The 15,155-nt window shown below is 39.2% G+C and overlaps 1 protein-coding gene across 1 annotated transcript in view; it reads left to right on the plus strand.

Moving 5' to 3' along the window:
• TBC1D32 (TBC1 domain family member 32) overlaps nucleotides 1–15,155 on the plus strand; it is a 695,824-nt gene that overhangs the window by 642,994 nt on the left and 37,675 nt on the right. Inside the window, exon 31 of the mRNA XM_053710787.1 lies at nucleotides 691–845. Within this exon, the coding sequence (XP_053566762.1) occupies nucleotides 691–845 (155 nt within the window). The remainder of the gene's footprint in view (nucleotides 1–690; nucleotides 846–15,155) is intronic.

The following is a 15,155-nucleotide window of genomic DNA, read 5'->3' on the forward strand; positions in this document are numbered from 1 at the left end:
TTCCATTGCTGCTGTAGGCTGTATAAACTGGTGGTAACTACAAGTATCTTCCTTAAAGCCTATGGAAACAGCACTGTAGGTCGATAGTATATGACTGGGTAACTATACGGCAGGAGTTTTGAATGAAGATTTTAAGCATTGTTTGCACAATGTATAACATGATAAAAAATAATTTGCAAAAATCCTACTGTATAGTGCCCCAGCCATGTGCATGCTCCTGATCCTACCTACCTGCTTCTCACATTTCATGCAAGTATTATATTACTGGAATGTCAAAAATAAAGCCAAAATACTTTAGTCAAACATATAATCTATTAGTACTGCAAAATGTTGTCTTAAAGAAGGTTCACAGTCAGTGAAAGGGTTATCTCTCATTAAAAACACTGGTAGGTAGAAATAACTGCTGCCTTTATTTTAACAACTGTAATTTACCTGTTCTTATTCAAGTAATCCTGAAAATCTGTCCTGTTGGGGAGGACTGATGACAGGTTTAAAAACCAGTGTTCTAGTGGGAACAGATATTTAATCTTTTTTTACTTATTTGCATTTATTTTCTTATATTTTTTTTCATTTGTAGTTATATTTGCTAAATAGGTTATGTACTCTCAGGTGCTAAAACATTATATAAAGTATTTTTCTCTCCGCGAACATCACTAGCATAACACTTCCTTGACTGTTGCTTGCACACAGCGTTTTTGCAGAATGGTTATCCCGGATATGACTGGTTTGTATCTTCTGTGTTCCTTTTAATGTTAGGAGACAGTAAGAAAACATTAACATTTCTGCTGAAATTCTCCGGTCTTCTTGTCTCTGCATATCTTTGGTTGCCACGACTTCACAAATCTGTAAGTAAAAATCATCATGTGATGATGCTGATGTGAATAATAGTGCATATACATTCTCAAATTAATGTCAGTCTTCTTTATATTCCTTGTGAGAATGTCAGTCCACTTTGTACACCTTTTGAGAATTTCCAGCATTTTGTACACTTTGGTCCAGATTACAAGTTGATTTTTTTTTACTTGTGCACTAACTGCAGTAAAAGAATAAAAAATATTGCAGCCACATTGGCGTGTGTTATACAAGTTTAAAGAAAAAGTTAGTGTCAGAAAGTCAGAACTTTGGATATAGCGACCTCCCTCTCCTCATAGACTTCTATGGAGCAACGCTATAAAAAAAAGTATTAGTTATCGCTTGTGAGCTAACCCAACACTGAGCTAGACCAACTGCGCTAAAGCCGAAGGTGAGTTAGGAATACTTAACATTTCTATATTCTTCACACAGAAGAAAATGTTCCTTTTGTTTTTAAATAAATATGTATATATATATAATTTCTCTTGTTAAGTGTATCCAGTCCACGGATCATCCATTACTTATGGGATATTAACTCCTCCCCAACAGGAAGTGCAAGAGGATTCACCCAGCAGAGCTGCTATATAGCTCCTCCCCTAACTGCCATTACCAGTCATTCTCTTGCACCCAACGAATAGATAGGATGTGTGAGAGGACTGTGGTGATTATACTTAGTTTCATACCTTCAATCAAAAGTTTGTTATTTTATAATAGCACCGGAGTGTGTTATTCCTTCTCTGGTAGAATTTGAAGAAGAATCTACCTGAGTTTTTCTATGATTTTAGCCGGAGTAGTTAAGATCATATTGCTGTTTCTCGGCCATCTGAGGAGAGGTAAACTTCAGATCAGGGGACAGCGGGCAGATTAATCTGCAAAGAGGTATGTAGCAGCTTATTATTTTCTGACAATGGAATTGATGAGAAAATTCTGCCATACCGATATAATGTAAACTCAGCCTTAAATGCAGTAGCAGCAACTGGTATCAGGCTGTCATGTATGTATATTTTACACTTCAGTATTCTGGGGAATGGCACTTCACTGGAATTATACTGTATGCATAAAACTTTAGCCTAATTTGCAGGGACTAGCAACAGGCTTTTTAATAACACTCAATTTATTAATGTTAAACGTTTTTTGCTGGCATGTAAAATCGTTTAATTTTCTGAGGTACTGGGTGAAAAAATGTTTTGGGCACTATTTTTTTCCACTTGGCAGTCGTTTTATTTAATTTATGACAGTTTACTGATCTCTCTCACTGTTATGTGTGAGGGGGAGGGACCTTTTTTGGTGCTTTTGCTACGCATCAAAAAATTCAGTCAGAAGTTTATTGTCTTCCCTGCATGATCCGGTTCATCTCTACAGAACTCAGGGGTCTTCAAAACTTGTTTTGAGGGAGGTAATCACTCACAGCAGAGCTGTGAGATTGTAGTTGACTGTGATAAAAAAAAAAAAAAAAACGTTTATTTCTGTATTTTTTTTTTTTTTATGCTATCAGGGTTAGTTATCCTTTGCTAATGGGAGCAATCCTTTGCTAAAATTGTGTTTTTTACAAAGATTTGATGCTATAACTTTTCAGTTTATTAATTTTCAACTGTCATAACTTTTTCTGTGCTTCTTATAGGCACAGTACGTTTTCATATTATAGTAAATTACTTGAAAAGTATTTCCAATTTGCTAGTTTATTTGCTAGTGTGTTAAACATGTCTGATTCAGAGGAAGATATCTGTGCTATATGTGCTAAAGCCAAAGTGGAGCCCAATAGAAATTTATGTACTAACTGTATTGATGCTACTTTAAATAAAAGTCAATCTGTACAAATTGAACATATTTCACCAAACAACGAGGGGAGAGTTATGCCGACTAACTCGCCTCACGTGTCAGTACCTGCATCTCCCGCTCGGGAGGTGCGTGATATTGTAGCGCCGAGTACATCTGGGCGGCCATTACAAATCACATTACAGGATATGGCTACTGTTATGACTGAAGTTTTGGCTAAATTACCAGAACTAAGAGGTAAGCGTGATCACTCTGGGGTGAGAACAGAGTGCGCTGATAATATTAGGGCCATGTCAGACACTGCGTCACAATTTGCAGAACATGAGGACGGAGAGCTTCATTCTGCGGGTGACGGTTCTGATCCAAACAAACTGGATTCAGATATTTCAAATTTTAAATTTAAGCTGGAAAACCTCCGTGTATTACTAGGGGAGGTGTTAGCGGCTCTGAATGATTGTAACACAGTTGCAATACCAGAGAAAATGTGTAGGTTGGATAAATATTTTGCGGTACCGGCGAGTACTGACGTTTTTCCTATACCTAAGAGACTTACTGAAATTGTTACTAAGGAGTGGGATAGACCCGGTGTGCCGTTCTCACCCCCTCCGATATTTAGAAAGATGTTTCCAATAGACGCCACCACACGGGACTTATGGCAAACGGTCCCTAAGGTGGAGGGAGCAGTTTCTACTTTAGCTAAGCGTACCACTATCCCGGTGGAGGATAGCTGTGCCTTTTCAGATCCAATGGATAAAAAGTTAGAGGGTTACCTTAAGAAAATGTTTGTTCAACAAGGTTTTATATTGCAACCTCTTGCATGCATTGCGCCTGTCACGGCTGCAGCAGCATTTTGGTTTGAGTCTCTGGAAGAGACACTTGAATCAGCTCCATTAGATGAGATTACACACAAGCTTAAAGCCCTTAAGTTAGCTAACTCATTTATTTCAGATGCCGCAGTACATTTAACTAAACTTACGGCTAAGAATTCCGGATTCGCCATTCAGGCACGCAGAGCACTGTGGCTAAAATCCTGGTCAGCTGACGTTACTTCTAAATCTAAATTGCTTAATATACCTTTCAAAGGGCAGACCTTATTCGGGCCCGGGTTGAAAGAAATTATCGCTGACATTACAGGAGGTAAAGGCCATGCCCTGCCTCAAGACAGAGCCAAAACTAAGGCTAGACAGTCTAATTTTCGTTCCTTTCGTAATTTCAAAGCAGGAGCAGCATCAACTTCCTCTGCACCAAAACAGGAAGGAGCTGTTGCTCGCTACAGACAAGGCTGGAGACCTAACCAGTCCTGGAACAAGGGCAAGCAGGCCAGGAAACCTGCTGCTGCCCCTAAGACAGCATGAATCGAGGGCCCCCGATCCGGGAACGGATCTAGTGGGGGGCAGACTTTCTCTCTTCGCCCAGGCTTGGGCAAGAGATGTCCAGGATCCCTGGGCGTTAGAGATCATATCTCAGGGATACCTTCTAGACTTCAAATTCTCTCCCCCAAGAGGGAGATTTCATCTGTCAAGGTTGTCAACAAACCAAATAAAGAAAGAGGCGTTTCTACGCTGCGTACAAGATCTTTTATTAATGGGAGTGATCCATCCGGTTCCGCGGTCGGAACAAGGACAAGGGTTTTACTCAAATCTGTTTGTGGTTCCCAAAAAAGAGGGAACTTTCAGGCCAATCTTGGATTTAAAGATCCTAAACAAATTCCTAAGAGTTCCATCGTTCAAAATGGAAACTATTCGGACAATTTTACCCATGATCCAAAAGGGTCAGTACATGACCACAGTGGATTTAAAGGATGCTTACCTTCACATACCGATTCACAAAGATCATTACCGGTATCTAAGGTTTGCCTTTCTAGACAGGCATTACCAGTTTGTAGCTCTTCCATTCGGATTGGCTACGGCTCCGAGAATCTTCACAAAGGTTCTGTGTGCTCTTCTGGCGGTACTAAGACCGTGAGGAATTGCGGTAGCTCCGTACCTAGACGACATTCTGATACAAGCTTCAAGCTTTCAAACTGCCAAGTCTCATACAGAGTTAGTACTGGCATTTCTAAGGTCGCATGGATGGAAGGTGAACGAAAAGAAGAGTTCTCTCTTTCCACTCACAAGAGTTCCCTTCTTGGGGACTCTTATAGATTCTGTAGAAATGAAGATTTACCTGACAGAAGACAGGTTAACAAAGCTTCAAAATGCATGCCGTGTCCTTCATTCCATTCAACACCCGTCAGTAGCTCAATGCATGGAGGTGATCGGCTTAATGGTAGCAGCAATGGACATAGTACCCTTTGCACGTCTACATCTCAGACCGCTGCAATTGTGCATGCTAAGTCAGTGGAATGGGGATTACTCAGACTTGTCCCCTACTCTGAATCTGGATCAAGAGACCAGAAATTCTCTTTTATGGTGGCTTTCTCGGCCACATCTGTCCAGGGGGATGCCATTCAGCAGGCCGGACTGGACAATTGTAACAACAGACGCCAGCCTACTAGGTTGGGGCGCTGTCTGGAATTCTCTGAAGGCTCAGGGACAATGGAATCAGGAGGAGAGTCTCCTACCAATAAACATTCTGGAATTGAGAGCAGTTCTCAATGCCCTTCTGGCTTGGCCCCAGTTAACAACTCGGGGGTTCATCAGGTTTCAGTCGGACAACATCACGACTGTAGCTTACATCAACCATCAGGGAGGGACAAGAAGCTCCCTAGCAATGATGGAAGTATCAAAGATAATTCGCTGGGCAGAGTCTCACTCTTGCCACCTGTCAGCAATCCACATCCCGGGAGTGGAGAACTGGGAGGCGGATTTCTTAAGTCGTCAGACTTTTCATCCGGGGGAGTGGGAACTTCATCCGGAGGTCTTTGCCCAAATACTTCGACGTTGGGGCAAACCAGAGATAGATCTCATGGCGTCTCGACAGAACGCCAAGCTTCCTCGTTACGGGTCCAGATCCAGGGATCCGGGAGCGGTTCTGATAGATGCTTTGACAGCACCTTGGACCTTCGGGATGGCTTATGTATTTCCACCCTTCCCGATGCTTCCTCGATTGATTGCCAGAATCAAACAGGAGAGAGCATCAGTGATTCTAATAACGCCTGCATGGCCACGCAGTACTTGGTATGCAGATCTAGTGGACATGTCATCCTGTCCACCTTGGACGCTACCTCTGAAACAGGACCTTCTGATCCAGGGTCCCTTCAAACATCAAAATCTAATTTCTCTGAAGCTGACTGCTTGGAAATTGAACGCTTGATTTTATCAAAACGTGGTTTTTCTGAGTCAGTTATTGATACCTTAATACAGGCTAGGAAGCCTGTTACCAGAAAGATTTACCATAAGATATGGCGCAAATACTTATATTGGTGCGAATCCAAGAGTTACTCATGGAGTAAGGTTAGGATTCCGAGGATATTGTCTTTCCTACAAGAAGGTTTAGAAAAGGGTTTATCCGCTAGTTCCTTAAAGGGACAGATTTCAGCTCTGTCCATTCTTTTACACAAACGTCTGTCAGAAGTTCCGGACGTTCAAGCTTTTTGTCAGGCTTTAGCTAGGATCAAGCCTGTGTTTAAAACTGTTGCTCCACCATGGAGTTTGAACTTAGTTCTTAATGTTTTACAGGGGGTTCCGTTTGAACCCCTTCATTCCATTGATATCAAGTTGTTATCTTGGAAAGTTCTGTTTTTAATGGTGATTTCCTCGGCTCGAAGAGTCTCTGAGTTATCTGCCTTACATTGTGATTCTCCTTATCTGATTTTTCATTCAGACAAGGTAGTTCTGCGTACTAAACCTGGGTTCCTACCTAAGGTGGTCACTAACAGGAATATCAATCAAGAGATTGTGGTTACATCTTTGTGTCCTAATCCTTCTTCGAAAAAGGAACGTCTGCTACACAATCTAGATGTAGTCCGTGCCCTGAAATTTTATCTACAGGCAACTAAGGATTTTCGACAAACGTCTTCCCTGTTTGTCGTTTATTCTGGTCAGAGGAGAGGTCAAAAAGCTTCGGCTACCTCTCTCCTTTTGGCTTCGTAGCATAATACGGTTAGCCTATGAGACTGCTGGACAGCAGCCTCCTGAAAGAATTACAGCACATTCTACTAGAGCTGTGGCTTCCACTTGGGCCTTTAAGAATGAGGCTTCTGTTGAACAGATTTGCAAGGCTGCAACTTGGTCTTCTCTTCATACTTTTTCCAAATTTTACAAATTTGACACTTTTGCTTTTGGCTGTTTTTGGGAGAAAGGTTCTTCAGGCAGTGGTTCCTTCCGTATAAAGAGCCTGCCTGTCCCTCCCGTCATCCGTGTACTTTAGCTTTGGTATTGGTATCCCATAAGTAATGGATGATCCGTGGACTGGATACACTTAACAAGAGAAAACATAATTTATGCTTACCTGATAAATTTATTTCTCTTGTAGTGTATCCAGTCCACGGCCCGCCCTGTCACTTTAAGGCAGGTAATTTTTCCATTAAACTACAGTCACCACTGTACCCTATGGTTTTCCTTTCTCTGCATGTTTTCGGTCGAATGACTGGTAATGGCAGTTAGGGGAGGAGCTATATAGCAGCTCTGCTGGGTGAATCCTCTTGCACTTCCTGTTGGGGAGGAGTTAATATCCCATAAGTAATGGATGATCCGTGGACTGGATACACTACAAGAGAAATAAATTTATCAGGTAAGCATAAATTATGTTTTTTTCTTTCTAATGGTGGTGAGAGTCCATGAGAATCCTTACTGTTGGGAATTCATCACATGACCACCAGGAGTAGGCAAAGACACCCTACAGTAAAAGCTTAAATATGTCTCCTACTACCTGTCCCATCCCAGTATTTCTTTGCCTAGTCATGGAGGCAGGCACATATGGAGGTGTATCAAGATTTATAAGGATTTTAATTCCACTTTCCCCCAATAGTAGGTGCATGGGTTGTGGATACAAGCCTGCCACAGGTATTGCTGGGCTAGCTCCTTTAGCTTCCTACTGTAGGACTAAGAAGATGTACTCTCTCAGTATATCCTCTACTGTAACAGGACAGGATGAGCTTTCTACTGGAATTGGCAGGACTGTAGGTGGGTAAGCAGAGCGGAGGGGTTGTTATACTGGTAAGTGATGACATTTTCACACAGCCCACAGGTTTTCTGTCAGTACATCATATACATGTACATTTAACCAGTTCAACTTAGCACTGTACATACACATACCTATAGGAGGTTTGTGCATTGTGTATTCATCTAATATAGGACAACAGATGAAAAAAGGTGTACAGACTACCTTTTTCTTCTATGTGTGGGGTAGATAGTGCTTTACATTTTCACATCTATGCTGATGCTGCCTATTGTAAGATCTCCCCTTCTAAGTACAGACATTGTTAGCCCTATTCCTGCATCAGGAGTGCTAAGAAGTGGGGGCAGGTTTGTTTTTCCTCACTGGAGACAGATTTCACAGAGTGGGAAAGTTAAGGGGAATGGATGGAGTTCCCCCCATGCACTTGAGTTTGGAACACTTCCTGCTTCTAGCTGCCCCTGCTCTCACAGCAACATATGGAAAGCTGCTAACTACTAGCTTTTACAGGTCCGTTTCTGGAGCGGGTAAGAAGACAACCATTTACCAAGAGCAGACGGGGGTCGCCTAAATGTAGTGATAATAGTTGCACTTTAGTTTCTGGTCACATTTCACATATGTGCAGGCTATTGTTAATGCTAGCAAGCGCAATACGTTTTTTTTAAGGCAGTTCATGGTGTCACTGTATTTTTCTCACGCGTGTACGACAGTATGATTATTACCTGTTGGGGTTAACTATTTCTTTCCCACTGTCTGTTTATAAAAAACAAATTCAATTGTATGTGTTATGCAGATGATTTATAATGGGTCAATTGTGTTTTTCTCTTTGTTGCAGTGTAAAACTGTACATTTAGACTAAGGGAAGTAATCAAATGATTCTGCTGTCAGATCTGCCCGTTTGTAAGCTAAGTTAGTGTTAATATAGGTCTGTTACCTTTTCAGTAGGTATCCTATCTGCTTTATAATATTTAAGTATCAGTTCCACTTCATTATTGCACTTATGAATGTGCTGTACGGACATTATAGTATACGTTGTTTTAATGATACCTTTATAGCTCTTATGTAAGCTCACATTTATGACTAGCTTCCTTGAACATATATGAAATATATACTGCCATATGGGTATATCTCCTGTATTACTACGGTATACCGCAATAACTATTTAAGTCCTATATTACAGTTTTAATACAATCCACAATAAATAGTTAAGTCCTGTTTTGCAGTTCTATTGTTTACCACAGTATCTGGTTAATATTTGTATTGCAGTTCTGATGTATACTACACTAACTGTTTATACCTGTATTGCATTTATGTTATATACCGCAATATCTGTTTGTATCCTGTATCACAGTTCTGGGATAAACCACTGTAGCTGCTTCAAATTTGTATTGCAGTTTCTAATGTATACTTTAGTAACAGAGCAGTACTGTTTATCTCCTGTATTACAGTCTCTAAGGTATACTGCAGTATTTGCAGTTGTAGTGTGTACTGTAATAACGGTGTAAATCCTGTATTACAATGCTAATGCATACTGTTGTAGCAGATTGGGACCTGTATTGCTGTTCTACTATATACTGCAGTAACTGTTTAATTATGTATTGGTAAACTGCAGACAACGTTTAAAATCTGGATTGCAGTTTCCAGCTCTACCGCAGTAACTGTTTCCAATCTGGAGTTCAGTTCTAAGGTTTAAACTGCAGTTCTCATGTAGTGCCATTCTGCTTTTACGGTATTAATGTTCATATTAGTGCTTTACATTGCTTTGCTAGCATTCTCTTTATCGTTCATATTACTGTAATAATGCTACTACTGTATGTGCAGTTCAGTACATTGTTGCTAGCACTCTCTATACTGAATATATATTGTAAGCAGTGTGCTTTCATGTTTTAGTGCTAATGCTATGAGTTTTGCTGTATGCAAAGTTTAGTACGTTACTTTATTGACATTTTCTCTACTGTTATAGTATTGTAATCAATGTGGATTACTATCACAGTGCTGTTACTTCTGCATATCGCTATATCTAAGGTTCCGTGCATTGTTTTACTGGCAGTTCCTTTCCCAATGATATTACTGTTATCAGTGTGAATTGCTGTAATGATGCTAATACTAATATATCTTGTAATATGTACAGTTCAGTACATTGATTTGCTAAAATTTTCTCTTTCGTCTACTTTACGGTATTCAGTATGTATAGAGTTTCAGTACATTGTTTTGCTCACTTTTTTCTCTACTGACTATATTACTGTAATCACAGCGAATTATCTTATCAATGTTAGGATACTACATATTTATGTCTAATTGATACCGACTATTTTATTATAATTCAGTGCTACAGGTACCGTAAGTTCTGTGCTTTAGTTTGGTGACATTTGTTGTCTATTGTATCTCTATAATCAGTGAAAATGAGTGTAATAGGGCAAATATTACTGCACAGTACTATACCTACAGTTCTGTCTATTGCCTCGCTAGCAATTTTTGCACAGAACATATTTTGGTATTTAGAGTGATTTCTATACTAGTACTGAAAATAATGCATATTGCGGTATGTTATTCCCAGTACATTCCTGTTCTGACATTTTCTCTACCTATTGTACGGCTGTACTCTGTGTGAAGCCCTGTAATTATGCTAATGCTATTGCATTTTGCTGTTTGTAAAGTTTTTATGGTCATCTTGCTTTGGAGCAGTCTCCTATTTTATTTTTACTCAATGACTAGGGTTTGAACGCAGCTTTTTCGTTACAATTCCTGTTTCACAGTTTCAATCCCTAGTTTGTTTATGGCCATATATTCTATTTATCATTTATCAGTGTCTACTGTGTAAGGCAATAATCCTGGAATTATCTAGTTTTTCAGGAATGGTTTTTCTTACACCATAACTAGGGTCGTGTCATCTAGATTACCTTTTTTCAGTAGAGGGGTGTTACCATTTTTTCTAGCTTTTGCTAGAGGCAATTTTCCACTTCCTTTGTGGAATCTTCCTAGTTCCTGCTTTCTTGGAGATTAATTTGTTTGTCCATCATGGAAATATTTTTCATGGACACCAACCTTTTGGATGGGAGTATGGCAGATCTAGAGATCTTGAGGGTCTCAGGGAGTTGGTCCCCTCGCTAGGAGAGGTGACATATATATATATATATATATATATATATATATATATATATATATATATATATATATATATATATATCTTACTCTCTATGGGACCTTAGAGGTCTTCAGACTTGTTCTATCTTCTGTATTGTTTTTGTCTTTATTTTTATTCCAACTTAATTTTTGCGGTAGCCAGCACCATATTCAAGATGGTTCTAGTAACATTCTAGTATGGATGGAGGTTTTTCATACTGAATGAATGGAGGTTCATCTCTGCATCACCCAGCATGTCTCATTCAGGATTCACAAAAATCCATTAGGGCTTGGTGGTCTTCAAATGGGAAAAGTTTTCAGTGTTTTTTCTTGTTCCTGTTTAGTCCCGAGAAACATGGGGTGCTGAACTAGTTTAGATGATCAGCATTTCTTTGTGACGTTTCTCTCATGCCGTGAGATATGTTATTTAAGGGCATTTTATTTCCAGGGTTTTCTGGTCTACCTTTTCTGCTTGGAATTTGAACGCTTAGTTTGTGCCACTAAAAGGCTCCTTTTTTGATTCTGTAATTGACGCCTTGTTTCAGACTTGCAGGTCTGTTCCTAGGAAGCCTTACTATTTGTGTGAGAGTATCTTTCTTAGTGCTTAGCTATGGGTTATCCACAGTATGCTGTCCAGATGCCCTGAATCGAACTCAAGAGGGCTGAAACAAGGGTTTCTCAGACCTTGCTTTATTACACAGGCAGCCTTTTTTGTCTTACATTTATCAGAAATTCGTTAAGGCTTGAGTTAGTTCCTTCTTGGAATCTGATTTTGGTTCTACGGGGTTTGACTACTTAATTTATTTGAACCTAGATTCTAACTTTAAATCTTCATCAAAGTTCTTATTACTCTTCCTGAGAGTAGTCTAGCCATTATAATTTTTGTTTTCAGTCTACCACTTTGTTTTCAAGAGAAACATAAGGGCTGGAATACAACATCTGTTTCTGTAGCTTCTGGTTGAGGCGTCTCTTTCTTAGAGCTAACTTGGAGGTGGCTCAGTTCCTTTTTTGGCATATTTCAGCTTGTTTGGTGTCTACTTCTTGGACAAGAAGGGGACTTTAATAGAGCTTCTTTTCAGAATTGCTTCATATTTAAACTTTTGATTTTTTTGTTTTTGTTGGTTTCAGTTGAAGTGACTTTTGGTTGTTTATGGTAAATAGATGCCTGCCTTCTCATTTGTCCCACCCATTTTAAGTGGACTCCACAGCTTGGGTAAAAGTTCACAACAGTAAGGATTTTCATGGACTCTCACCACCATTAGAAAGGAAACATAATTTATGCTTACTTGATAAATTAATTTCTTTCTTGGTGGTGAGAGTCCACAAACCCACCCAAATGTATAAATGGCGGCAGTTCTGGTTTGCATCTCTTTACCGTACTATCTCTCTTTCTTCTTCCTATTCTTGACTATTTGAAATTCTGGGATATTTAAGCTTTTACTATAGGGTGTCTTTGCCTCCTCCTGGTGGCCAGGTGATGAATTCCCAACGGTAAGGATTCTTGTGGACTCTCACCACCAAGAAAGAAATTAATTCATCAGGTAAGCATAATTTTTTTTTTTGTAAAATGTATATCTATACCTATATATCTATGAACATATACAGATATAGATGTATATACAGATATACACAATTATGGTACCAGCTATCAAAAGCTAGTACTTTGGGACGTACTTAATATATATTTAAAAATAAAAAAATAAAAACAAAATTCTAACTGATAGAACATAATTTCAAGCATTTATATTTAAAACACATTAAAAAGGAATGCAAATTAAATTCCATGTTTAAAGGTATTTGACTGGGAAGGGCTCAGAATGTGTGTATACTTGTTTATGTATGTGTTTATATTTGTATACATTTATGTATGTGAACATACATATTTGCACATAAATACACATGTATACATACACACACACACATATATATATATATATATATATATATATATATATATATATATATATATATATACACACATACAGTGGATATAAAAAGTCTACACACCCCTGTTAAAATGGCAGGTTTCAGTGATGTAAATAAAATGAGACAAAGATAAATAATTTCAGAACTTTTTCCACCTTTAATGTGACCTATAAACTATGCAACTCAATTGAAAAACAAACTGAAATCTTTTAGGTGAAGGGAAGTAGCATAAAAAAAAATATTGTTGCATAAGTGTGTGTTGGAGCACATTTTGATTTTATTACAGCACTCAGTCTTTTTGGATATGATTCTATCAGCATGGCACATCTTGACTTGGCAAGATTTGCCCACTCTTCTTTGCAAAAACACTCCAAATCTGTCAGATTGCGAGGGCATCTCCTGTGCACAACCCTCTTCAGATCACCCCACAGATTTTCGATTGGATTCAGGTCTGGGCTCTGGCTGGGCCATTCCAAAACTTTAAACTTCTTCTGGTGAAGCCATTCCTTTGTTGATTTGGATGTATGCTTTGGGTCGTTGTTATGCTGAAAGATGAAGTTCCTCTTCATGTTCAGCTTTTTAGCCGAAGCCTGAAGGTTTTGTGCCAATATTGACTTGTATTTGGAACTGTTCATAATTCCCTCTACCTTGAATAAGGCCCCAGTTCCAGCTTAAGAAAAACAGACCCAAAGCATGATGCTACCACCACCATGCTTCACTGTGGGTATGGTGTTCTTTTGGTGATATGCAGTGTTGTTTTTGCGCCAAACATATCTTTTGGAATTATTGCAAAAAAGTTCAACCTTCGTTTCATCAGACCATAACACCTTTTCTCACATGCTTTTGGGAGACCTCAGATGTGTTTTTGCTAAATTTAGCTGGGCTTGGATGTTTTTCTTCATAAGAAAAGGCTTCCGTCTTGCCGTCTACCCCAAAGCCCAAACATATGAAGAATACGGAAGATTTTTGTCACATGTACTACACAGCCAGTACTTGCCATATATTCCTGCAGCTCCTTTAATGTTGCTGTAGGCCTCTTGGTAGCCTCCCAGACCAGTTTTCTTCTCATTTTTTCATAAATTTTGGAGGGACATCCAGTTCTTGGTAATGTCATCGTTGTGCCATATGTTCTCCACTTGATGATGACTGTCTTAACTGTGTTCCATGGTATATCTAATGCCTTGGAAAAATTTTTGTACCCTTCTCCTGACTGATACCCTTTAACAATGAGATCCCTCTGATGCTTTGGAAGCTCTCTGCGGACCATGGCTTTTGTGTAGAACGCCACTAAGAAAATGTCAGGAAAGACCTACTAGAACAGCTGAACTTTATTCAGGGTTAATCAGAGGCACTTTAAATTATGGCAGGTGTGTGATGACTCTTATTTAACATGGTTTTGAATGTGATTGCTTAATTCTGAACACAGCTACATCCCCAGTTATAAGAGGGTGTGCACACTTATGCAACCACATTATTTTAGTTTTTTTTGTTTTCTTCCCTCCACCTTAAAGATTTCAGTTTGTTTTTCAATTGAGTTGTGCAGTTTATAGGTCACATTAAAGGTGGAAAAATTTCTGAAATGATTTATCTTTGTCTAATATTTTTCCATCACAGAAACCTGACATTTTAACAGGGGTGTGTAGACTTTTTATATCCACTGTATATACACACACTTTGCCACATACCATATCCCACATGTATTTGTGTGTAATACTTTATTTTAATGTGTTATTGATTTTGTGCAACTTTTTTTTTTTTTTAACCCCTACAGATAACTGTATGGGTCAATTTATTAAACTCCAGGCGGACAGGATTCGCTATAGCGAATCATGTCTGCCCTGCATCGCTAAATGCCGACAGCATACGCTGTTGGCATTTAACATTGCACAAGCATTTCACAAGTAATGCTTGTGCAATGCCGCCCCCTGCACATTCTCGGCCACTAGCAGAGGGTGTCAATCATCCCGATCATATCTGATCCTAAAAGGTGGCGGACAAGTTAACTTCAGTTTCCGGATTGCTGCTTATTAAATCCGCCCCAATGTCTGAAGTCGCACTAAACATTTTAGCGCTGTTTTGGCTTTTGCTCAAGCACAAGCTATAACTTTCAATTTGTAATATGAGTTCAAGATAGCGCATTAGTGATATCTATTGAAAAGTATAGGCTTCGCTTGAGCAAAGTCGACAGTGCTAAACCTTCTCTGGTTAATGCACTTTACCATGGACTTGTAATAATAAGTCACAGGCTAATGTTTGCGTGGTCCAGCGATATCACCTCCCGCGCTATCATTAGTGTGCCACTTGCAATCTGTCCCTTTGTGACAAAGTCCACCCATTTATACACCTTGTGAGAATATCCATACAATTTATACACTGTCTGCATACGCTGTGCTTCTTGTGGGAATGTCTGGACACTTTAT

Source organism: Bombina bombina, chromosome 4, assembly GCF_027579735.1.
Source record: "Bombina bombina isolate aBomBom1 chromosome 4, aBomBom1.pri, whole genome shotgun sequence".
Taxonomy (NCBI): domain Eukaryota; kingdom Metazoa; phylum Chordata; class Amphibia; order Anura; family Bombinatoridae; genus Bombina; species Bombina bombina.